This window comes from Brachyistius frenatus, unplaced genomic scaffold (genome assembly GCF_029030835.1).
Source record: "Brachyistius frenatus isolate BFR_SWC_R1_liver_20210118 unplaced genomic scaffold, ASM2903083v1 Contig_268, whole genome shotgun sequence".
NCBI lineage: Eukaryota > Metazoa > Chordata > Actinopteri > Embiotocidae > Brachyistius > Brachyistius frenatus.
Window position 1 is genome coordinate 171,207 of NW_027210867.1, and position 25,382 is coordinate 196,588.

The 25,382-nt window shown below is 45.8% G+C and overlaps 3 protein-coding genes across 6 annotated transcripts; 1 reads left to right on the top strand and 2 right to left on the bottom strand.

Moving 5' to 3' along the window:
- Nucleotides 1-853: 853 nt before the first annotated feature.
- coil (coilin p80) lies at nt 854-6,047 on the bottom strand. The gene is made up of 7 exons (XM_069721606.1): nt 5,699-6,047; nt 4,459-5,434; nt 3,619-3,699; nt 3,169-3,216; nt 2,366-2,435; nt 2,143-2,231; nt 854-1,149 (listed from the first exon to the last, which is right to left on the bottom strand). The coding sequence occupies exons 1-7, from the start codon at nt 5,950-5,952 to the stop codon at nt 1,096-1,098; spliced, it is 1,572 nt and encodes a 523-aa protein (XP_069577707.1). The 5' UTR covers nt 5,953-6,047; the 3' UTR covers nt 854-1,095.
- Nucleotides 6,048-7,863: 1,816 nt separating this feature from the next.
- scpep1 (serine carboxypeptidase 1) lies at nt 7,864-14,515 on the top strand. Its single transcript, XM_069721596.1, has 13 exons — nt 7,864-7,973; nt 8,145-8,287; nt 8,938-9,027; nt 9,105-9,260; nt 10,146-10,220; nt 10,473-10,545; nt 10,620-10,657; nt 10,737-10,865; nt 11,079-11,163; nt 11,274-11,387; nt 11,481-11,618; nt 11,706-11,869; nt 14,288-14,515. The coding sequence occupies exons 1-13, from the start codon at nt 7,913-7,915 to the stop codon at nt 14,348-14,350; spliced, it is 1,329 nt and encodes a 442-aa protein (XP_069577697.1). The 5' UTR covers nt 7,864-7,912; the 3' UTR covers nt 14,351-14,515.
- A 258-nt stretch (nt 14,516-14,773) lies between these two features.
- engase (endo-beta-N-acetylglucosaminidase) lies at nt 14,774-25,342 on the bottom strand. Of its 4 annotated transcripts, XR_011311993.1 has the most exons (15): nt 25,183-25,342; nt 24,512-24,588; nt 24,215-24,416; nt 22,484-22,632; nt 22,262-22,416; nt 21,998-22,146; nt 21,757-21,922; nt 21,579-21,685; nt 20,331-20,442; nt 19,001-19,188; nt 18,755-18,897; nt 17,874-17,973; nt 17,680-17,791; nt 15,862-16,450; nt 14,774-14,951 (listed from the first exon to the last, which is right to left on the bottom strand). XR_011311993.1 is itself a non-coding variant. In XM_069721591.1 (14 exons), exons 1-14 carry the CDS (start codon nt 25,272-25,274, stop codon nt 16,049-16,051), a joined length of 2,154 nt encoding a protein of 717 aa, XP_069577692.1. In that variant the 5' UTR covers nt 25,275-25,342; the 3' UTR covers nt 14,774-16,048. The 4 variants fall into 4 exon arrangements, 3 of the variants coding, with proteins under 3 accessions (XP_069577692.1, XP_069577693.1, XP_069577694.1); XM_069721591.1 differs by having other exon boundaries at nt 14,774-16,450; XM_069721592.1 differs by lacking the exons at nt 24,512-24,588; nt 25,183-25,342 and adding an exon at nt 23,556-23,630 and having other exon boundaries at nt 14,774-16,450; nt 24,215-24,289.
- Nucleotides 25,343-25,382: the final 40 nt, after the last annotated feature.

Here is a 25,382-nt window from a genome sequence, read left to right on the forward strand (position 1 = left end):
TAATATGCTATTTTTATTTGTCTTTTTCTCCTATGATATTTTTGCATCGACGGAATAAATCGATAGATACAATAAATATAAAATAAAAAAATGAAAAAATGCAGTATATACAAATAAAATTGAATACAAAATGTTTTTATTGTTTTATTATGTATTAGATATTCAAATCCATCTATATTTATTTTAAATTAGATTTTATTTATTATTTTCCTTTTGTTATCCTACTGTCCTATTATTTCCACATTGCTACCTTTCTGTACGAAATAATGAGCACTTGTCTACATTGTTTGTAAATTTATATCTTGTTCAATAATTTTTTTTTATAAAATCAATAATCCAGGTGTTAACACGCCCTTCATGTAAAACAGTATGTAAGCTAATTTGCACTGAAACGACAACAATAAAATACTCTGAACTAAATTTAACTGACATCAAGTTTGCAACTTCAGTCTGTGATAATTAATTAAGGACCTTCTGTATTTCTGAAGTCAGGTGAGCAACTAAAGACATTTTTATTCAGTTTAATAAACCGGAAAAACAAAACACACATGGTGGTTTAAATGTTTATATCAGCAGAATTTACCTAAATATTCTGTGTTAATTATATTAAACCAACTTACCATTTACAATCCTCAATATTTCACAAGCGAGAAATCATTCAACATAGTCTCACTTTCAGTCAAAGTTTAATATAAAAACTGCAGGATCCAAATGCAGCTCAGAGGTTGTTGTTGTTTCCGTAGTAACGGGGACTTTGATAAATAAAAGCCAGTCAGCCGGTGAGTCAGAGCAGATTGTGAGATGTAACTGAACGTGACATTCTGGAATAAAACAGACTTTGGCTCTACGACAGAGGATTCAGGTTTTTATTAGAAAAACAGTTTATACACGTCTGATCATAACATCACTGTACAAAACGTAAAGCCGTTACGTCCCACTTATTCCACCAACACTAAAAACTGCGGTGAGGATTTACTCAGCGGAGAATCTAATCAAACGTCAGGTGTCATGTTCAAATGGGACTCGCAGTTCGTTTAAAGATCCTAAAATACAGTTAATCTGAGAAGAGTCCGATTCAACCTGTGAAGTATAAATTCAGGTTGAAATGATCAGTCTTGGTTCCAGCAGAGAGTCCCACCGCTCCGTCACCTAAAGGGAGGAGAGTCCAGATGTTAGTGCACGAAGAGTAAAACAAGAAGAGCGTGAATATGACAGGAAACCGTCCCATTAAAATCGCCCTCGTTTCTCCTGATCAGCCTCATGAAGACCACGCGTGTTAAAATGTTGCTAAACTCTGATTGGTGCACAGAAATACATGACATCACAGTTTCCAGCTGAGCCGTGAGAAAAGGACAAAAACCAGCAGTCAGCTGATCGAACCTTGTGTCTCTTTAGGGTGAAACATTGGTGGGACTTTAAAGGTGCAATAACGGATATTATGGTATGGACAGCGGTCAGCAGTGACGCTGTGTGACGTGAAAAAAGTTGCTTATAGTGACAACGAAATGATGGAGCTAATTTCTAACCAAAACCTGTATTAGAAAGAAAAAGTAAAGAAGAAATTTTGAATCCATCAGGCTTCAGAAACGAATGCAGCACGTCCTACAAGTAGAAAAAAACATATCTTACAAAGACAAAGAAAGTATGATGTGACCCGACAGAGACCGCTGCATCGTGAGAAAACCTTCTGCGGTGTGAACGTTATCACGTCATATTTGTACTTGGAGGACATGTTGTAAAGTGTCTGAAGCCTGAAGCATTAATAATATGTTGTGTATATTTTGTATTTGTCAGGTATTTTCAGGGAACAGCAGGTGATTTGCTCTGTGAATTATCACCTCCCTCTGCAGGTCTACTGAGGCTCATAAACATCCACTTCAGACTTCATTAAGAAACCTCTGATCAGCTGACTGAGCAGCAGAGACACAAAATGCATATGAATATGCAGATATTTCCCTCTGGAGCTGGCAGAGCTACAAGCTGCTCATCTGTTCATCAGGTGGACAGGAACTGGACTCCAGACTGGTGATGTTGCGCGTCTGCTCTCTTCAGCCCAGCGCCCCCTGGTGGTGTGCTGGAGGTTGACCAACCACAAGCTGCTGTTTTACAGGGTTATCAGTGAAGCTGCAGCGTAAAGCTCACCGAGGCTCCTCTGGACACGGCGTACTCCACTCGGTCCGAGCCGTCCGGGTTCTGGTAGACCAGGTCGAACTTCCCCGGTCCTACGGGAGCTGATGGACAGGAAGCAGGTCGGCCACAATCACGATGTGTAAATAAAGAAATTAGTTTTAAAGTGTTTAAAGAGTTTATCCTGCTTCCACCGGTCTGCTGTTATAAAAACACTCCAGCCTGGTTTTATTTATACCTGCAGAGGTGTGAAGGAGATCGAGCTGGATCTGTTTGGAGGTCGGATCAAAGCTCACGATCGTTCCCTCCTGAAACACAGAAACACGTCTGTCAGGGAGCGTCAGCAGGAGGTGAACAGTTCACGTCAGTCAGCAGGAGGAGAACAGTTCATGTCAGTCAGCAGGAGGAGAACAGTTCACGTCAGTCAGCAGGAGGAGAACAGTTCACGTCAGTCAGCAGGAGGAGAACAGTTCACGTCAGTCAGCAGGAGGAGAACAGTTCACGTCAGTCAGGAGGAGAACAGTTCACGTCAGTCAGTAGGAGGAGAACAGTTCACGTCAGTCAGTAGGAGGAGAACAGTTCACGTCAGTCAGCAGGAGGAGAACAGTTCACGTCAGTCAGTAGGAGGAGAACAGTTCACGTCAGTCAGTAGGAGGAGAACAGTTCACGTCAGTCAGTAGGAGGAGAACAGTTCACGTCAGTCAGCAGTAGGAGAACAGTTCACGTCAGTCAGCAGGAGGAGAACAGTTCACGTCAGTCAGCAGGAGGAGAACAGTTCACGTCAGTCAGCAGGAGGAGAACAGTTCATGTCAGTCAGCAGGAGGAGAACAGTTCACGTCAGTCAGCAGGAGGAGAACAGTTCACGTCAGTCAGCAGGAGGAGAACAGTTCACGTCAGTCAGCAGGAGGTGAACAGTTCACGTCAGTCAGCAGGAGGTGAACAGTTCACGTCAGTCAGCAGGAGGTGAACAGTTCACGTCAGTCAGCAGGAGGTGAACAGTTCATGGAGCATGAACAGTCCAGCAGGAGTTAGTAAACTCACCTTGTACTCAGAGACTTGAGGGGTGTAGTTCTCCGTTAACTCCAACAGCTTTGAACACACAGAAACAGATAATTCAAATCTTTGACTGACTTCATGTGTCAATCACAGACACGCCGAGAAGACGCTGAGCACTTCCTGTAATTTAGCTGGTTGTAAAAAGAGAAATTCAGTTTAAAAACAGGACAAAATGATAATTAAGGCTGCAATTCATAATTATTTACCCTAAACTCGTTGTGTGTTTGTTTCTCCTGCAGGCTGTGTTCTTTTACATTTATAAATAAAGCTGAGTGTTGGAGGCTCTGGGGAAGTTTTACTTCCACGGATTTTAAATTTCAGAACAGATAAAAACCCGGCAGGTTTGCAGGTGACTGTGTGTTTGTCCGTGAGTCCATCCATCACCCGTCTGTGTGATGGTCCACTCTCCTTCAACATGTTCACATCGAGACTCACCTTGAAGGCGATCTTCTGGCCGACCGGTGGAGGAGCAGCCAGCAGCGGCATGGAGCTGTAGTCCTGCTGGGGAGCTTCAGTCTGCAGAGACAAGCAGCAACCCATCATTAATATTAATATCATGATTATTATCTGTTCATGTACGGTGGTTGATGACTGTCAGGTGTTCACATGTACACACCAGGTTAAACTGCACTTTTATTGATATACCTGGCTTTAGTTAAGCCCCGCCTCCTGAATACTGCCTGTCCAATCAGGGCAGAGTAAATGTGTGGTGGCGGGGTGTGGTTAGCTCCGCTGCAGGGGGTGGAGAGTGGGAGGAGTGGTTCAGGGAACAGCCGGCCTGGTGTGATGAGCGCAGCTGAGCCGGAGGTGAACTGATGATCTCTCCCCTATAAAGGGAGCAGGGAGAAGGAGGAAGAGGAGAAGCAGTTGCACGAAGACGTTGGTGCTACCGGGTCTCTCCTGGACACACGACACGCTCAGTCGTACCTTCAGGTGTAAAATGCCTTTATTTGCCCGGTCCATACACCAACGTCTTCGTGCAACTGCTTCTCCTCTTCCTCCTTCTCCCTGCTCCCTTTATAGGGGAGAGATCATCAGTTCACCTCCGGCTCAGCTGCGCTCATCACACCAGGCCGGCTGTTCCCTGAACCACTCCTCCCACTCTCCACCCTGCAGCGGAGCTAACCACACCCAACCACCACAAAATGTAATGCAGCTTCATTTCCATAGATGGTATTTTATTGTGGGGTCTCAGGTTCTGGTTGAATCAGCTCCGTCCTGCTCTGCTGGACCTGGTGTGTTTATGTGTGACGGTGCAGCCCGGTTCTGACCCACCTGGAGGACCACAGAGGTGTTGGTCAGGGTGTCGGTGTGGTACGACGGCTCTCCGGCTCCGTTACAGCCGGACTCCAGGCTGCTGCCGGACCACCTGACGCCCCCTCTGCCTCCACTCCTCCCCCTGTTACCGGGACCGGGAACGGGACCGGGACCACGCCAGCCCCTCCCCCTGTTACCAGGACCGGGACCAGCACCACGCCAGCCCCTCCCCATGCTGCGACCTCCACCTCGGGGGGGCGGCTGCAGCGGGCGGCGGATGACCAGCTGGATTTCCTCCTCGCTGTCGGAGCGCGCCTCGGCGGCGCCGGCAGTCGGTTTCTGTGCGCCGTCGGAGGGCTGGGGCGCCGCAGGAGCTGGGCGAGACTCCACAGGTGTTGGAGGTGTGGTTGTGGGCGGGGCTTTTACACTGGCAGTCTCATCGGAGGAGGAGCCTGAGTCTGAGGAGGAGGATGGAGGGCGGGGTTTGGTCTGGGTGGGTTTGGTGCTGGGTGGTGTTTTGGGAGCGGCATGGGTGGAGGGGGGAGTTTTGGTCACCGTGGTTTTGGGAGCATCATCTTCCTCACTGCTGCTGCTGGAGTCTGAGGAGGAGGAGGAGGAGGCCCTGTGGGGGGGGGCCCGGCTCACAGGGGGCGTCTGGGTGCTCTTCTTCGGGCTCGTTGTAGGAGCAGCAGCCGGTTTGGGTGCAGCAGCAGGGACCTTTTCTTCCTCCTTCTCCTCCACCACCTTCTTCTTCTTCTTCTTCTTCTTCTTCTTCTTCTCTTTGTGCTTTCCTGGTGACTTCCTGTTGCTGCTGTCACCGGAGACCTTCGTGGCTCCACCCTCCACCTTCCTCTTCTTCTTCTTCCACTCTGTGCTCACTCCTTCCTCCTCCTCCTCCTCCGAAGCTCTCCGTCTCTTCCAGTGGATTTCACCGGCCGGTTCAGGACCGGTGCCGCCTTGTCCGTTCACCTGGGCTACGGAGTCCACCTTCACCCTGACAAGGACAAACTCGTCGTTAACGAAGGCTCAGACACCTGCAGCATTAAAATACGTCACAGTTCTTCCCTTTAGATCACGTGACAACAGAGAAAACTCCATTTATTGATGAAGACTGTGAGACTCAGCTGAAAGCTCAGGAAGGAAATCAGGAAGTGCAAAAGGAGTCAGCTGTTGGTGTGTGACTGCCTCTGATCCTCATACCAACCTGTTCCCAGTGAAAGGTTTAACCTACGTCATGATGACGCAGTACGCCGGTTACCTGACGCTGTCGTTGTCCCGCACCACGTAGATGCTCTCGGTGTGCGGCAGGTAGCAGTCCTCCACGAACAGGTTCACGAGGCTCCTGCGGCTGAACTCGAACTTCTCCCTGATGATGCTCTCCAGGTCCGCCACCACTCGGCACGTGTTCAGGTCCACGAGCAGCCAGCACATCCGGCACCCGACGGCGGCCGGCGGCGGGTAGTCGAAGTGCAGCCGCAGGCGGATGGAGCTGCTGCTGGGGAGGGCGGCCATCACGGTCACAGCACCGGACCGGACCTCACGGACGAACTCAAAAAAGACACAAGGCTCGCGCTGCCCGGCGAGCTGAAGCACCGAGAACACTTCCGCTCTGGATTTTAAAAATAAGAGCGTCGGACCGTTCGTGGTGACGTCACATGACATAAATACTGGAAGGTTACCGCAACGTTTCAGCTTTTAAAAATGAACTGAGATTTTATTAATATTAATCATTTGTATTTTTAATATTATTTTCGTTGTTGATTTTACTTCCTCTTGTTTCATTGCATTTTCCCACACAGATTATTTATTGTATGTTGTATACAGATGCAGTGTTTACATATTGAAATGATGGATGTATCGTGTACAACTTAACAGGCATCTGTTTTCTTTTCATATTATTCATATTGTATAGTTTCTTTTTACATAACAGCTCCTGCACTTTAAATTCCAGCAGACTAGACGGTTCACAGACGCACTTCTGTTGGTGCTTGCAATAAAAAGTGTTATCTGTCATTTCTTATCTTTAATAATGTTATCTGTCATCTCTGTTATTTCTTATTTATGTGAATGTCTCGGGCATATTTTTGTTAATTCTACTTCTTTCTACTTTTATTTTATTTCCCATCTTTTGTGGTAGCACCTTCAGACTGTGAGGAAGGGCATTTCGTTCAGCTGTGTATTTGTATGTGGATGAACGACAATAAACAAACTTAAACTTGAGTTTGGTGGTACTGATAAAAGCTTTCTGGGAAAGAGACCTTATTAACATTTGAATACTGATGGAGTTTTAGAAAGGCAATTCATATTTTAACTATTATTACCTATAATAATGAACAAATAGCAGTAAAAAAAAAAAACAGTTTTTTCCCTAATGCTAAAAGACAGTTGGGTGACCAGTGAGCCACTGTTTAATAATTCATTACCATTATTAGAGTCATTGGTTACAACTTACCATGCTGATAGTTTTACAATGATGCACACTCTGTACAATCCTTTTCATCTTTCCCTCATTATCAACATATTCCTTCTCTTCTCATTTAGATCCCAGTCCTTTAAAAAAATAAAATAATTCTAAAATATTTAATTTCTTTCTTAATTCATTCGTATGAATCATTTTGTTGTTTTGGGCTTTTATTCTGGATGACCAATTTTTAACGGAAGTCTGGGAAACACGTGAGTGTATCTTGTCGGTGTCCTCTGATGCAGCACTGCCCTCTGCTGGCAGGGAGTGGAAATATATAAACGTGAACAACTTTACAGCAGACTGAAAGCTCTTCTGGTAGCAGACACTATTTATGGTCACAAGTTTACACATTAATAACTAAATAAACTGTCACGGGTGCCTGAAATACGGTAAACCGGAAGGGACTGATCCTGACAGGAAGTTGTCAGAGAGAAAGAAACAGTCGAGCTTTTGAGATTTCAGTTTAATTTTATGTGTGAATGTATTTAATTATCACAACTACTGTGTGGCCCAGAGAACAGGAGGACCAGGGGTTTACTGGGATATTTATGGAGCCAGATCGGGTCAAAGGTTTTGTTAATTCTAAAAAAATAAGTAAATGAAAAACTAAAATTTAAAACTGAAAGTTCAAGATTTGATCTTTGAACAATGTATTTAAACTAAAAGAATTTGTGTGAGAATTTTTTTTCAACTTGAATATAATTTTTATTTAATTCTGAAATTATTTTGAATAAAAAAAATATTTTCAATTTCCATTTTCTTATGAAGTTTATGATCAAATCGGGAACTTTCAGTTTCAGCCTCCGAACCTCCGTTTAATGTCCCGTCTGTCCTCTGCTGGTTTAATTCACACATTAACTGAGATTTTTTTTTAATTATTTTCCATTAAACAATTCAAACTTAAAAAAAAAAAAAAAAAAAAAAAAAGCTGATAAGTCAGCTGACCGGTGGTGGTCATGTGATGTCTTGTTGCAGTCAGTGTGAACTGTGAACGGAGCCGCTTCAACAATGGACCGGACCACAGCAGCCCGCGGTCTCCTGCTTTTAGTCTGCGCTGCCGTGAGCTCAGGTTTGATTCATGGGTTCATTTCCTGTTTGTCGGTGTTTCTACGACCTCGTGCTTCGGTTCGGCTGTAAAACGAAAGTGCGGCGGTGAGGCTGGTCGTCGGGACCAGCTGCTGGTGTGATGAAGCAGTGAGTGACTCTGAGGTGAATCATGTGACTGGATGTGTGTGTGCAGGACTGCCCGCCGGCGGCCCGCAGGGCTCAGAGGCTTGGAGCTACGTGGAGGTTCGGGACGGGGCCCACATGTTCTGGTGGCTCTACTACGCAGACTGCCCGTCCTCTCGGTACACGGAGCTGCCGCTGGTCATGTGGCTGCAGGTAAGAGCCAACCAGGTGCACTCACGTGACCTCAGTGAGCAAAGAGCCTCGTCAGTGGTTTCTGCAGGTTTTATAGTTAATTTACCATAAAAATATCCTGAATCGTCTCCTGTTTCTGAGCGTGTTTTAAGTTCACACCAGCTAAAGGGGCGCGAGTTTGATCCAGGTGGGTTTTTACCTGCCAGAGGAACAACAGAGATGTTTGAACTGCATTGTGGGAAATGCAGTATTACTCTCGAGTCTCTGCTGCCTCAGTTTCAGTTCTTGTTTCTGCCTGTCATCGATGTAACAGACATGTGGAGAGATTGTGGAGACATGACACATATATATCACACACAATGTTAACGACTTATGAGTTTATTAGGACATATGAATGCATTTGACACGAATCCAGCTGCAAGAAGAAGAAGGAGAACTCCCTGAAAGATCACTAAAATTCACTAAATTTAGAGGTTTTATTTATTTATTACTCTGGACAGGAAGAAGGATGCGAGGCTGACTGAGTCACAGCTGTGTTGCTTCTATTATTACCTGCAGAGGAGGAACTAACCCTCCAGCTGCAGGAATAGTTTGTTCATCTGTGAAATTATTATTATTTTTATTTTTTTAAACATGATGAAGGGAAGTTAACATGAACGTGATGTCTTCAGGGAGGACCCGGAGGATCTGGAAGCGGCTTCGGCAACTTTGAGGAGATCGGACCGCTGAACAAGGACCTGATGCCCCGAAAGACGAGCTGGGTAAAAACTCTGGAGGTCATTGGCATGAACACTGGTTAGTGCTCAGGTTGACTGTGTGTGTGTGTGGTCTCCTCCAGGTCCAGGCAGCCAGCGTGTTATTTGTCGACAACCCCGTGGGCACCGGCTTCAGCTACAGCGACCGGCCGGACGGCTTCGCCACCGACGTGGCCACCGTGGCCTCCGACATGCTGGTGCTGCTCAGACACTTCTTCACAGAGAGGCCCGAGTTCCAGGTACGAACGATGAGGTCACGCCGGCCCACGATGGACCCGGTTTAAGTGGAGCCTGGTCCGACAGCAGCGACACCGGGATGATCGACATCTGGTGCACAAACACACGTCGGACACGAGCGGTCCACAAAGCGAGACGAATACGGGCAGAAATACGTGTCAGTAGAAACTGAATCTGAATCATTTGTATTTGAATTTCAGTTGCAAAACTCGAAATAGAAATTTCAGTTTGAAACTGAATGTTAATGTTGAACTCGATCGCCGGATGTGAGACACGAACTGAATCTGAATGTCATCAACTGAGTTTGAAATGTGAGAACTGAATTTTCAGTGACTTTTAAATGCGGTTTGAAAGCAAATTAATTCAAATTCAGAATTAAAACTTCAGTTTCAAGTTTATTGAAATTCAGTTTCAAACAAAAATTTAAATTTCAAGTTGAGCAATTGAAATTTTTAAAGCAATTCAATTCAGTTTTGCAATTCAAATATAAATGATTCATCAAATATAAATGATTCAAATATAAATGATTCAGATTCAAGTATAAATAATTCAGATTCAAATATAAATGATTCAGATTCAAATATAAATTATTTAGATTCAAGTATAAATGATTCAGATTCAGTTTTCACTGACACGTATTTCTGCCTGTAGATGAAACCTGGCAGAACGTTGCTGATCTCTAATGTTTTCTACTCTGTAACATCTTTGCGTTGGTTTTCTTAAAGTCTCTCCGGCTCTGCGTGAAACAGTGACGCAGCTTTAAAACGATCTATAGAGCAGCTGGATAAGAAATGAGACCAACCAGCAGTGACGTCACATCCTCAGAGTTTCTTCAGGAAGATTAAAGCACCTTGAATGTGATGATCTGATTGTTTTATTCCACGCAGAGCATCCCCTTCTACATCTTCTCTGAGTCCTACGGAGGGAAGATGGCCGCTGCCATCTCCCTGGACCTGACCAAGGTGAGTTCACAGATTTGAGACGCCGACAGCAGGATCAGAGCCGGTTGTTTGTTCGTCCGCTGGAAACGTTTCAGTCAACAGAAGCTGTTCAATGAATGTAAAGTTCCCGTAAATCTCCGTTATTATGATTTATTGCTGCAGAAAAGCTCACCAGTGATGTCATGAAACTTTTCTAATAAACAGGAACGTTTCCATCTAGCGCCCCCTGCAGGACACAGCCATGTTTAATGAGGGTCTCCTGTCTGTCCACAGGCCGTTGCCACGGGGACGGTGAAGTGTAACTTTGCTGGAGTAGCACTCGGAGACTCCTGGATTTCCCCCCTGGGTCAGTGTCGGAGTCTCTGCTGCTCCTCGGTAGACGTGTTCACATCCAAAGTTTGACTTCTTCTTTCTCCACAGACTCTGTGATGACGTGGGCGCCGTACCTCTACACCACCGTAAGTCCCACACACGTCTGTTGTTGTTGTTGTTGTGGTGAAGCTGTGTGTTGACTTCCTGCTGCCTTGCTGTGTGCAGTCGCTGCTGGACGATTACGGCCTGGAGGACGTTGGCCGAGCGGCGGAGGCGGTGAAGCAGGCGGTGGAGCAGCAGCAGTTCCTGAAAGCCACGGAGCTGTGGTCGGTGGTGGAGACGGTGGTGGAGCAGGTCGGTGCTGGTGGTCGGGTCGGATGTTCAGGGTGTTTATCAGTTGATACAAAGGATGCCGTCATTTTTTAAACAGGATTTATTACAGTTTTTATCTCTTGAATCTGCAACTCTACATGTTAATTACATACGTGTTGGATTCCGTGTGTTTACAGTTTACATGCCGGTAGTTTTTCATGTTTTGTTGAGGTTTATTTGTGTTTTTCCTCTCAGAACACCAACGGAGTGAATTTCTACAACATCCTGACGCAGCAGCCGGACGAGCGCCGCGCCTCCTCTGCAGGAGGAGACTTCATCTGTAGGCGCTGAATGAGTCTGTCTGTATGTGGAGGTCACGCTCACCTCCCAAGGAACTGACGCTCCTCCTCTCCTCCTCTCCTCCTCCTCTCCTCTCATCCTCTCCTCCAGCTCTGCAGACACAGCGCCACATCAGGCCCCTCCACGGCCAATCGCTGAGCGAGCTGATGAACGGACCAATCAGGAAGAAGCTGGGCATCATCCCCCAGAACGTCACCTGGGGAGGTCGAGTGTCTGCGTCTCTTCCCTTTTTTATGTCTCCGTCCTTAACGTCCCGCCCCTCCATTTTTAACCCGTCCCCTCGTCCGCTGTCCTCAGGTCAGGCAGAGGAGGTATTCAGCAACATGGCCGGAGACTTCATGAAGCCGGTGGTGGACATCGTGGACCAGCTGCTGACCGCCGGAGTCAACGTCACCGTCTACAACGGACAGCTGGACCTCATCGTGGACACCATGGGTAACGTACACATCACGCACTCGGCCCGTCTGCTCATTACAATCCTCTGTGACTCATCGTTCCTCCTCCTCCTCCTCCTCCTCCCAGGTCAGGAGCTGTGGGTGAAGCAGCTGAAGTGGGAGGGGCTTCCCAGCTTTAACAAGCTGAGGTGGACCTCCCTGGAAGACCCCGCCTCCCCCGGCGTCACCGGCGCTTTCTGCAAGACCTACAAGAACTTCGGCTTCTATTGGATCCTCCGAGCCGGTCACATGGTGAGGTTAAGCCCTAAATTATGGCAAATTTTCACATCTGTAAATGACTTCAACAAGTGACAAAACACTGGAAGACATTTTGCCAGAGATGTTAATAATAAATCCTATATCTGTGTTTTTTTTTATATACTTTTTACTAAATGTCAACTCGTGCAGTAGTTTTGTCTCAAACCAAAAAGCTGAGTGAGGACTCCTGGTTGGTCAGTGTGGCAGCTTTACATTATGGACATGATCATTTTCATAGAAATGTAAAAACAACATCACGAAAATAGTTCATTTATATCGCTAGAAAAATGTCTTAACTTCCTGTTTCACTTGGTGATGCCTTTTTACAGCCAGAAATAAAGTCTTGGTCAAATTCCCTAGAAATGAAACTTTGAGTGATTTTGTGCTGAATTGGACATGTGACGTCCTCCTCTGTCTGTCAGCTGACTCAGCTCCTCTTATCTTCTTCACCAGGCGTCACAGTAACAAGCACTCATCATGTCTCAAACAGTCTTTTAAAACAATTTAAAGTTAAAATGGAGCAACATTAACGAACGTAGTTGTTTCATATTTTGTAAATTGTGGGGGTGGAAATGGGCGTGGCCTGTTGTGATGTCACCAACGTGTAGATAAACACTGTTGAATCTTGGATGTGTGACTGTCACAGAGAACACGTTGTATTCTACATGTACAGTGGGTACGGAAAGTATTCAGACCCCTTTAAATGTTTCACTCTTTGTTTCATTGCAGCCATTTGCTAAAATCAAAAAAGTTCATTTTATTTCTCATTAATGTACACTCAGCACCCCATCTTGACAGAAAAAAACAGAAATGTAGAAATTTGTGCAAATTTATTAAAAAAGAAAAACTGAAATATCACATGATCATAAGTATTGTGTAGAAGTATTGTGTAGAAGCACCCTTTTGAGCTCGTACAGCCATGAGTCTTCTTGGGAATGATGCAACAAGCTTTTCACACCTGGATTTGGGGATCCTCTGCCATTCTTCCTTGCAGATCCTCTCCAGTTCTGTCAGGTTGGATGGTGAACGTTGGTGGACAGCCATTTTCAGGTCTCTCCAGAGATGCTCAACTGGGTTTAGGTCAGGGCTCTGGCTGGGCCAGTCAAGAATGGTCACAGAGTTGTTCCGAAGCCACTCCTTTGTTATTTTAGCTGTGTGCTTAGGGTCATTGTCTTGTTGGAAGGTGAACCTTCAGCCCAGTCTGAGGTCCAGAGCACTCTGGAAGAGGTTTTCTTCCAGGATATCTCTGTACTTGGCCGCATTCATCTTTCCTTCAATTGCAACCGGTCGTCCTGTCCCTGCAGCTGAAAAACACCCCCATAGCATGATGCTGCCACCACCATGTTTCACTGTTGGGATTGTATTGGGCAGGTGATGAGCAGTGCCTGGTTTTCTCCACACATACCGCTTAGAATTAACGCCAAAAAGTTCAATCTTGGTCTCATCAGACCAGAGAATCTTATTTCTCGTAGTCTGGGAGTCCTCCATGTGTTTTTTGTCAAACTCTATGCAGGCTTTCATATGTCTTGCACTGAGGAGAGGCTTCCGTCGGGCCACTCTGCCATAAAGCCCCGACTGGTGGAGGGCTGCAGTGATAGTTGACTTTGTGGAACATTCTCCCATCTCCCTACTGCATCTCTGGAGCTCAGCCACAGTGATCTTTGGGTTCTTCTTTACCTCTCTCACCAAGGCTCTTCTCCCACGATTGCTCAGTTTGGCTGGACGGCCAGGTCTAGGAAGAGTTCTGGTCGTCCCAAACTTCTTCCATTTAAGGATTATGGAGGCCACTGTGCTCTTAGGAACCTTGAGTGCTGCAGAAATTATTTTGTAACCTTGGCCAGATCTGTGCCTTGCCACAATTCTGTCTCTGAGCTCCTTGGACAGTTCCTTCGACCTCATGATTCTCATTTGCTCTGACATGCACTGTGAGCTGTAAGGTCTTATATAGACAGGTGTGTGCCTTTCCTAATCAAGTCCAATCAGTTTAATTAAACACAGCTGGACTCCAATGAAGGAGTAGAACCATCTCAAGGAGGATCAGAAGAAATGGACAGCATGTGAGTTAAATATGAGTGTCACAGCAAAGGGTCTGAATACTTATGACCATGTGATATTTCAGTTGTTCTTTTTTAATAAATTTGCACAAATTTCTACATTTCTGTTTTTTTCTGTCAAGATGGGGTGCTGAGTGTACATTAATGAGAAATAAAATGAACTTTTTTGATTTTAGCAAATGGCTGCAATGAAACAAAGAGTGAAAAATTCAAAGGGGTCTGAATATTTTCCGTACCCACTGTATATCTTTAATGTGGAGGACAGGTGTGTTTATTCTGATATCACTTTGTAATGTAACATAATAACGAAGCAGGACTTCAGAATAAAAGTGTGATCCTCCCGTTTCCATGGTTACAGATTCCTTCGGACCAGGGAGCCATGGCACTGCAGATGCTGAAGATGATCACGCAGCAGGCCTGAGCCCGACCGCTCCGGCACCAGCCGGACCTCCTCTGACAATCACACTGATCACATGATCTTTTTTATATCTCACTTCCTGCTCAACCAAATTCAGAATTTCTTTGATGATAACAAGTTGTGTTGATTTTTAGCCATGAAACCAATAAAGTTGTGTTTTATATAAAAGCTGTCAGGCTGTTTCTGTTTCTGTCAGCTGCTGGAAACCTGGAAAGTTTAACATCAACTTTTTATCTCTTCTCCTAAAAATACGTGTTATTACATTGATAATCCCGTCAGTTTTCCTCTTCAGGTCTAAATATCAGATTTCCAAAACTTTGGTTTATGACCAAAAATTTTAAAGTCTAATGATACTGCCATCATCCTCGTTGTCATGGTAACCAGTCACACATTGTGTATAAAAACATGCTGAATCAGACAGATTCGTGCACTGAAATTAAAAAAAGGAGTTTATTTTTTTACAAAGATATTCAAACGTATTCCTCGACTCTGTCACGCTGACCAAAACAAAATCTCTTCACACAACTGATCCAAATTAATTAAATAAAAAAGCCCGCACCTGTGATCACTTCCTCTCCGGTCGTTAGGTGTGAAGCGAAACAAACTGCAGATGAATATGTGATTTAAATTTGTCATAACTCCCAAGAATCAAACAATAAGGAATAATTAAAAAAAAGCAAGTGGAAATTAAAAACATGAGCTTTGAGTCAGACTTCAGTCAAATGAAATGATGTCATAGTATGAATGAGAGAATATGAATCTGTGCTGCTGATCTTCTTCCTCATCACCTTTGATCAGTATGTTGTTCAGGCAGCTCACCGGAGATTCGGTGTAATTATTATTACACTAATTTAATTCCACAATGATCGTTGGTATTAAATACTAATGGATGTTTCATAATTCTGTTCTGATGTTTCATAAGGCCTTTATAATGCATATTGCTTTCACCTATAATTTAACTCTATTTTATTAATGTTTTGTTTTGTGTTCAATTTCATGCATTTTATTTATTTTCTATATTTTTAAATGTTCCTTTATGTGAAACACTGCATGTCATGTTTTTGCTGTGAAGCGCTTTGAGTTACTTTTCTTGTATGAAGGGTGCTCTACAAATAACATTTATTTCGATTATTATATGTTTAATAACAGGGTGTTAGTATTTCTAATAATATCTTCTCATGCTGAGCAGACGTCACTGAAGTTTTTGCATAGATTTCAGGTATAAAAGTGCTGCAGTGAACACAAGTGAGCTGTCACACACTCACACACACACACACACACACACACACACACACACACACACACACACACACACACACACACACACACACACACACACACACACACACACACACACAGGACGGTTGCACTGATCTTTAAATATTTTTTCCTCTGTCCTGTTAAATGAACATTTATAAACGAGGATCGGCAGCTGAGCACTTGAAGAAGCTGATAAATTGGGATGTATTTCGTTATATTGGTTAAAGTAGATTAAAAAAAAGCAGAATAATCACTTTGGTTCTGTTGTTTGGTGAATAGCTTCACTTCCTCCTCTCCAGACCTTCAGTGACTTTCAGACGTACAGCGGACGGCCACAGTGTCCACACATTTGTCTCAGGGCGTCTCCGTCTGTCCTCCACAAGGTCGGCGGTGAAGACCAGCTGGAGGCCGACGGAGCTGCGTTCTCCCGGAGGAGTGGAATCACTGCGGGACGTCCTCCGTGTAGCTCAGGCTTCTCCTCCCCCAGTGGCTCTCTGGGACCGGGAGGCCCGTCCGGACCACCGGCTCCACCACCAGCTCCAGCAGGCAGGGTGGCTCCGGCACCTCCAACTCCGTCACCCTGAACAGGTTGGAATAGGCCCGGTCCACCAGCTGCAGCTGACCCGGGGGGACTCGGGGGTCCGGGCCCCTCAGCCGTCGCCAGTACACCCTGAAGTGTCGCACCAGTCGGAGCGGGTAGTCCCAGCGCAGAGTGGCGTTCAGGTGCAGGCAGGGAGAGGAGGAGTCCGGAGAGATCCCAGCACCACGCAGCCACACCACATCATCCACACACAGACCCTGAAGCAGCGGTGGAGGCTCCTGAAGACCGGCTATGTCCTGCAGCTGAGACAGACAGACGGGACGGAGAGACGGGAGGACTCAGGCGCAACACTGGAAAAGAAACATGATGAACCTGCGACTGAACATTTACAGCTGGCAGACAGAACACGAATCCTGAGTGAAGATGAAGTACCGACTCAACACGTCTCTTTATGAGCTGTCAGTCACTCTAACGGTCACAGGGCTGCAGTGAATCATGGGAGTTCCCACCCCAACGGGGTTGTGGAAGATGTTTACATCTTCCACAACCCCGTTACACGCTGTGGAAAATGTTAAATAAAAACAGAATGTGATGATTTGACGTTGATGTGAACTCATATTTAATTGAAAACAGATATTTAAACTCATATTTAATTGAAAACAGACCAAAGACAGAGAAATTTTATTGTTTTATGAAAAATATCTGCTCATTCTGAATTCGATGCCAGACACACCGCCGCCTTCTCTGGGCCCGAGCTCATTGAAGATGACTGAGGTGAAGTGGAAAACTGTCAGATGGATCTAAATTAGGAAATTATTTCTGGAAATCATGGACGCTGCATCCTCCAGGTTAAAGAGGAGAGGGACCATCCAGCTTGTTATCAGCTCAGTTCTAAAGCCAGCATCTGTGATGGTACAGAGATGCATTAGTGCACATGGCATGGGTAGCTTGAACATCTGGAAGGAAGCATTAATGCTTAAATATTCAGGTTTTGGAGCAACATATGCTGCCACCAGACAACGTCTCTTTCAGGGAAGGTCTTGATTATTTCAGCATAAACTGGCCTCCTGCAGTCCAGACCTGTCAATCATTGAAAACTTTTGGTGCATCATGACATGAAAAATACTTCAAAGGAGACCCTGAACTGTTGAGCAGCTGAAATCCTATTTCAGGCAACAATGGGACAACATTTTACTTTCAAAACTCCAGAAACTGGTCGTCTCAGTTCCCCAATGTTTACAGTGTTGTAAAGAAGAGGTGATGCAGCACAGTGGTGAACATGATCCTGGAACAACTCTTTAGAGACGTGCTGCTGACATCAAATTTAAAATGATCAGATATTTTTTCATAAAACAATAAAATTTCAGTTTCAACATTTGATATGTTGTCTTTGGTCTTATTGCAGAATAATATAGGTTTGCAAGATTTAAAAATCATCAGTCTGTTTTTATTTACATTTTACACGCAGCGTCCCAACTTTTGTTTGGAAACAGGGTCGTACGAGTCTAAAACACGTTGAACTCATCCTCACCATGATTTCTCCCAGCCGACAGTTGAACTGTGTGTCCTGAGACGCTCCGTCCCGCTGGATGTTCACACACACCTCTCTGAGGATGCAGCCGCGGAGCTCCAGCAGTGAACATCTGCACACAACGCACAGACCAGGAAGTTAACCTCCACAAAGACGTTTACATCGAGGTGCTGAGCTGTGAGCGTCTCGGTTACCTGACGGTCCAACCTGCCGGGTTCCAGCTGGGACACCGCTGAGAGAAGAGGTTCACTAACTCGTGTCCGTCGTCCAGCTGCTCCGGAGACACACTGCTGACTGTACACACAGAAACAGGCCCAGTGATGCTCCGCAATGTCTGAAGTACAAACTGTCTAACTAATATCACAGAGTCTTTATAGTCTCATATTAATGTGGTCAGCTTGAAACCTTCAGACGTGCCGTTACCTGCAGACAGACGACTTCTCTCATATAGAAGATAATATATAATATCATGATCAATATGTGTCACGTGAAACTGTTTGAGTAGTTCTTGGATGTGACGTGGCGATCTCAAGACACACCTGAAAAACAAACCTTTAAGAATCAAAGACAAGTTTCATCGTCTCCGAACTATACTAGAAATAAATATTGTTTGTGGATACATTTTAATAAGAATATGTCTGAATTAGAGACTGTGTAAGGATGACTGGACACGAACTGACTGAGTGGCTGAAATCAGAACTCGTCAGGGTTTAATCACCTGACTTCCCCTGACTCCCCCTGACTTCACCTGGGTCAACCGTCCTGAAGCTCAAACGTTCAACATTCACTGACACAGAAATCAAATTATAACTCTTCCTTTTTAGGGTTAGGGTTATTATTTTATATTCCACCAATTTATTATTTAACTTCTATAAATTGATGGACTTGAATGGTGAAAAAAGAAGAAGCAGCAGGTGTGATGTGCCACAAACACTAGAGCCACAACTTTTACCCATAATGCAACCCACTACAGTTTTGTCACACATGCTGTCAAAAACATGAGCTCACGTGTTTTCTTTGGGAGTGAGAGGTTTTAATCTTCACTCAGACGTCGTGATGGAAAAGTTAAACTCACGCTGGACTTCCTGGACGCCGACGTGAGTGCAGTGTGTGCTGTCTGTAATCTCCAGCTTCAGGAACACCGAGATGTCTGCTGAGGCCTTATAGATGAAGGTCACCAAGGTCTTGGAGGCCAGGGGCACGTGGAGGGAGAAGAGCCTGACAGACACAGAGCAGGTAACAGAGAGCCCACAGGAGTACCCAGCAGGACTGAACGCACACACGTGAAGGTTAGGTATAACAATGATAAAGTAACACACACTTGGCGCTGACTGGAGCAGTGCGAGTTGCAGGGATGAGTCCGTCCAGCAGCAGCGAGCAGCCGCCGTTCCAGGCGTCCTCGTGGCAGCCGGCGCTCCTCAGCCAGCCCCCCCCCTCCAGAGACACATGGTAGTACAGCGGCTGGATCTCCTGGGCCGTCAGGTTGAACCAGGCGCTCGTTGTCTCCTGCTGCACGCGCACGCACGCACGCGCACACACACACACACACACACACACACACACACTTCACTGAACATGCTGGTTTTGATTATGAATCCCTTTACATACATGTAAACAAATCAAAAATTAAAAAGGTAAAACAAAAGGAATTAAGCATCAGCAGAGTCCTGCTCAGGATCAGATACCTCCCAGTTCACTTTCAGTCATGACAGTAAATACATTTGAACACCTGAATACTCTTGTCCCTTGTGTTCAGAGATTTCTCCAGATTCTCTGAATCTTTTAATGATATTATGAACCGTAGATAATGAAATCCACTAATTCTTTGTACTTTTACGTTGAGGAACATTATTCTTAGATTGTTCCACTACTTTTCCACAGTGTTTCACAGAGTGGTGAACCTCTCCCCATCTTCACTGCTGAGAGACTCCGCTCTCTGAAATCATCTTTTTATACCCAATCATGTTACTGATCTGTTGCCATGGTAACCTGATTAATTGTGAGATATTTTTTATTTTTTAAGCGTTGCACATCTTTTCCAGTTTTTTGTTGATCCTGTCACAACTTTTTTTAAACGTGTTGCTGCCATCAAATATAAAATAAGCACACGACAATAAAATGTCTCCATTTCAACATTTGATACGTTGTCTTTGGTCCATTTCCAATTAAATATTGTTGTTGTTTTTTTGTTTGTTTATATTTACAGTTTACACTGCGTCCAAACATTTTTGGTTGCAGTAGGACGCCAATGATCAGACAAATATGGATAATTATGCTTTAAATTCTTGTTTCTTATCTTTTGATGCTAGATGAGGCAGTTATCATCTAATGAGCCAATAAACACTGTTTTATCACGTTATTAAACTACATCTTTAATCCGGTCGGGTCTGATTCTCTCCTGGTCCTGAAGGTTTGGTTTAATTAAAGCAAGTAATGAGTCGCAGTGAGGAAGCTGTTATCAGACGTGTGCTTTAGACGAGTCACTTTAAACCTAGTGACCGCGTGTTTCATCACCGGTCGGGCTGTGGTGCCGGTATTAATGGGTCGTGGCGGGTTGGAGGTCATTGCAGGTAGCGTGTTGGCTTTGGTACAGTGTTATTGACTGGTTAGATAAGAAGAAGGACTGCTGTCCTCCTCCACCCCCTCGCTACCTGTCCTCTCCAGTACACGGCCTTCCCGAAGCCCTGGCAGAAGGAGGAGATGAAGGGGAGCGGCGAGACGAGCCGGTGGACGGACAGGAAGTCTGACAGGAGAGCCCAGAACCTGCACACAGGACAGAACCATCGGTCCGAGTACCAGTAGTAACTGGGACACATCATTAAAACACAAAACAGCAAAGAGTACATGTGACTATCAGCTTATTTCTGTTGTTTTTAACTAAAGGCTGGTTGTAATGTCTTACTGTGGCCAGAAGGTGGCGGTGATGCACCTAAAAGCTGTTTGACGACTGCTATTAAACAACAGAAGGAGCAGAAGAAGAAGGTGTTCCTACAGCTCAGGTGAAACATGTCCACGTGGTCCAGTTTCCATCCGACCAGACTATTTAGTAAGAAGAAGGAGAAGAAGAAGAAGAAGAAGAAGAAGAAGAGGAAGAAGAAGAAGAAGAAGAAGAAGAAGAAGAAGAAGAAGAAAAAGAAAAAGAAGAAGAAGAAGAAGCAGAAGAAAAATATATTTTTTTAAAAGACAAAGGAGAAGAAGAAGGAGAAGGAGAAGAATTAAAAGGAAGTGTATTTGTTCCAAATAGCATCCTTTTTCTTTTTTACTTCTAATGTAGAGGGTCAAAGTTTGAGGAGCACTTCTATGATGCAGTAGTACGTCCCAGTTGTACACATACTACATGCAACAGTACGTAATTTGCATCGTCTCTGTGAGATCAGAACAAACATCAGAAACGTTCAAAGACCACGACAGACATCAGGAATGAAGATGAGTTCAAACTCTGCGGGTCATCAGAGCGCCACAGTGCTGAAGAGTCATTAGAGAGGAACGATCAGATCAGCTGGTCCGTCCTCTGATCAATAATCAATAAGTACAGAAGTCAGTCTGAGGTTGGACCCTCATCTTACTAAATCTAAAGACGGAGTGTGTATGAATGTGTATGAGTGTGTATGAGTGTGTGTAAGTGTGTGAGTGTGTGTGTGTGTATGAAAGTGTCTGAGTGTGTGTGAGTGTGTGTGTGTGTGTGTGTGTGTGTGTGTGTGTGTGTGTGTGTGTGTGTGTGTGTGTGTGTGTGTGTGTGTGTGTGTGTGTGTGTGTGTGTGTGTGTGTGTGTGTGTGTGTGTGTGTGTGTGTGTGTGTGTGTGTGTGTGTGTGTGTGTGTGTGTGTGTGTGAGTGTGTGTGTGTGTGTGTGAGTGTGTGCGTGTGTGTGTGTGTGTGTGCACGCGCGAGTGTGTCTCACTTGTCTTGGTTCTTGCAGAACTTGCTCTTGTCGTCTTCCATCTCGTACACCCAGCCGGGAGCAAAGATGGCCGTAGAGAAGTTGTGTCTCCGGATGAGTTCCAGCGCCTGCAGACAGAACAGATCTGAGACCAGCACTTCGCTCACTGACCACTGACTCACTGGGATCGCTGCTTTACCTTGTTGGTCTCAAACATCCCTCCCACCACTTTCCCCCGGGCGAACACGTCCACCCCGACGTAGACGTCGGCCTGGCGGCCGCCACAGTACCCCGTCATGTCCTCCAGGCTTTGCGCCGTCCAGTTGTAGTTTGTGAAGAAACCGTCGCAGGCGTTGAAAAACATCCTGGAACGCAGACGGAGACACGTTTCAGACTCACTTCAACCACGTGGTCTGAATGACGTCGTCGTCCGTCTCCACCTGTTGGACTGGTTCACTTCGTTCTGCCACATCAGCTTTCCGTCAACCGTCACGCTGTCGTACCACAGAATCAGACTGCTGCACACGCGCTCGTGCATCTGGTCCGTCAGGTACCTCAGGAACCTCAGCATGTTCTTCACCGCAACCTCCTGCAGGCAGAGGGCAGCACGTATGTAACGGGGAACACGTATGACATGGGCAGCACGTGTGTGTGTGTGTGTGTGTGTGTGTGTGTGTGTGTGTGTGTGTGTGTGTGTGTCTCACACTCAGCGGGTTTTCGATGTTGATCAACCAGCCATCGAAGCCATAACAGTGGCTGATCTGCACCAGTTTATCTGCGACCGCCCGGTACGACTCCTCGTCCTTCAGGAACTCTTCGCACACCGCCGCTCCGTCTTCCCACTCAGTGATGAACGTCCCTGGAGAGGAGGACAGTCAGGACATGCCGTCCAACACCCACAAGTGTTTCTGTTGCATCTCACCCACCGAGGACGACCACGCCGTGTTTATGAGCGGCGTTGGTCCACACGACCGGAGGAACCGTCACCAGCTGATGAGTGAAGTAGTTGAAGACATCGATGTAGTTCCAGTGGTAGAAGGCGTACGGAGCCGCCGATTTGGCGCCCTGGATGAACCTAAACAACACAAGGAAGAAGGACGGGACGGGACAGCAGGGACAAGATGGGAGGAAGACAGTGGATGAGAAGGACCATCAGGGACACAAAGCAAACAAGTCTTCAAGCAGCTGTGAAACGTTGGCCTCCTGAACTCTGACCCTCTTCAGCCGGAGGTCAGAACTTCAGGCTGAATACTGCAGCCGCGATTAAGTAAATGTGACCAGATTTGTCTCATTATGGCTGTTTCTCAATAGTATATTTCAGCCAATCAGCAGCCAGCAGTGAGTTCGAAGCGTTTTGGAGCAGGAAGTGACCATATTTGGACAAGCTGGGGGAGGAGCCAGCGGTGGATCTGACTGATCTGATTGGAAACCTGATGATTCTCCGTCCCGCCCACCGACAGCTGTAACCTGTCACGCCTGACGTGACACAGGGCTGTCAATCAAACAGACACGCCCCCAAAAACAGGTCTTTTTGAATCTTATTTTCTAATGAATGAGGGATTATTTTCAGATGGACGGCTAGAGCACTAATCTGGAAGAGTGAATTTAGCGAATGACATACAGAAAACTCGATGAGAAATTTTATTGACTATGAACTTCATGAGAGAAATTGAATGGGAGTCTATGGAGCCGGAGGCTTTTTGGAGCCGACTTCCAGTGGCACTCTGTGGTATTGCAGCTGAAGACACTTCTGCATTGTACTAATTTTTTATATCCAGTCTGGGGTTTCAGCACACAGCTCTGTGTCCTCACTTCATTTCATCCTGTCATGAATCAGTGCAGGAAACAGTGACATCAGAAGATCATCAGGGAGAAGTGGAGCGGGTCACATAGGTCACGGCGAGGTGCCCCGGGTCAGAGAGCTCCGCCTCCGTCAGGTCACGATGACCACAACACTCAGCTACAATCACCGAGCAGCACAGACAGATCTGAGCTGACCTGCAGTGTCGAGACGACCGCCGCATCATCAGACCGCCGTCAGACCGCCGTCAGGTCTGAGACAACTGCAGCCATCTGACCAGGAAGATTCAAACTATCAGCTGACATCATCTGACAACAGCTGCACAGCAGAGACTCACTCAAAACTAAAAAAAATATTCAGCAGAGGGTCTCAATATGTCCCTGTTGTCTTTTTAAAATATCAAACATCTAAAGAAACGCCCGTTTTATTAGCCATGGAACAAAAACGGGTCAGTTTCCGTCCTGTCAGAGAGGCCTGTGTGTAGAAGAGATCCAGTGATGTTGGTCCGGTCCGGTGAGACGTGTTCACTGTCCAGGGATCAGAACACAGACATGGACCATGAAGAAAAAATGTTCCCCTCGGGGATTAATAAAGTAACTACCTAACCTAACCTAACCTAACCTAACCTAACCTAACCTAACCTAACCTAACCTAACCTAAGTCAACCCTCACTGATTCATCCAACAGGTGAACCCTGCAGAGCCTCCGCAGCTGTATGTAAACCGTGAGGGAGACAATCATTCAGAGTACCACATCAGGAGGAAGAGAAGACAATGTCTCCTCCTCCTCCCCTTCCTGCTCCTCCTCCTCCTGCTCCTCCTCTCCAGATGTTTTATTCTTATTTATTCATCCGTACCTGTCGTCCAGGTAGCCCCCCTTCATGTCGTGCGACACCAGGGTCCGATTAGTGCTGCTGGCCAGAGGAGGCTCCCGAGGAGCCAGAGGAACCGATGCCACATTGAAGGGGTTGGCTTCGCTTCGTTTCCACGACAACAGCTCCTCCATCTTCCGAAGCCCACTGCTGATTGGTTCAGTGGTGTCGGGGTCGTAATCTTTGGCTAGAGGAGGACAGGAAGTGAAATAAAAACATGAGGACGCGCGCTTCGGCTCAGACAGCTTCACACCTGAGAACACCTGAGAACGGTCTCCTCACCTGGCAGTGTGGACGGCGAGTACGTGACGACCTCACAAATAATTGAATCACTGGGTTGATCCAAACAAGACTCCATCCTGGGGGCAGTAAGAGGTGACCAGATGAGACACGTGCACTGATTTATTGGACAGGTAAGATGCAGCAGCTGCACTGTGACAGAGGAAGGCTCCGCCCCCTTCATTTATTGATCAGGAAACCTCCTTTCAGTGAATAACATCTTAATAAATATGATCCTACCCTACACAGACTTATCAGGAAATACACATTGTGGTTCCGCTTTTCTAAAAACAATACATCACGTCAGCATTAATAAGGACCACCTTCAGGTTACCGGGCTTCATGAACCTTATTAACTGCAGTACTGTGCGCATGCTCCGTTGAGCGTCCCGGTAACCCTGATAAACTCACCTGAGCTTTTCTCCTCAACATGTCTGCTGTGTAAAAAGTGTTTTTAAAGGTAATAAATGTTTATCTGCAGCCGGAGCTGATCAACTTTCAGTTGGATGAAATCAAATTTATTAATAATCCGGTTAATAATCTGCAGTTTTATATTTCACAGGAAACAAAACTTTTACAGTTCAGTTAAATTGAATTCAATCATGCTGGAGTCCAGCAGCTCGTGAACGAACTCCTGGCATCGCAGGTGAAATGAGAGGAGCTCTCCTGAGTACCGGCTCGGTTCCGTTTGGTCCTTCTTCACGCTGACATCCTCCTCTTCCTCTCCGTCTGCTCCCGTCCTATCTCCGTACCCAGCAGACGCCATTCCTCTGAGTCCAATGCAGACGGAACCGAAGGGACAACAAGGAACTGAGTCCAGAAAAAGGAAGCAGAAAGACGCGTGGCAAGAGCGACGACACACGACTTCCGACTT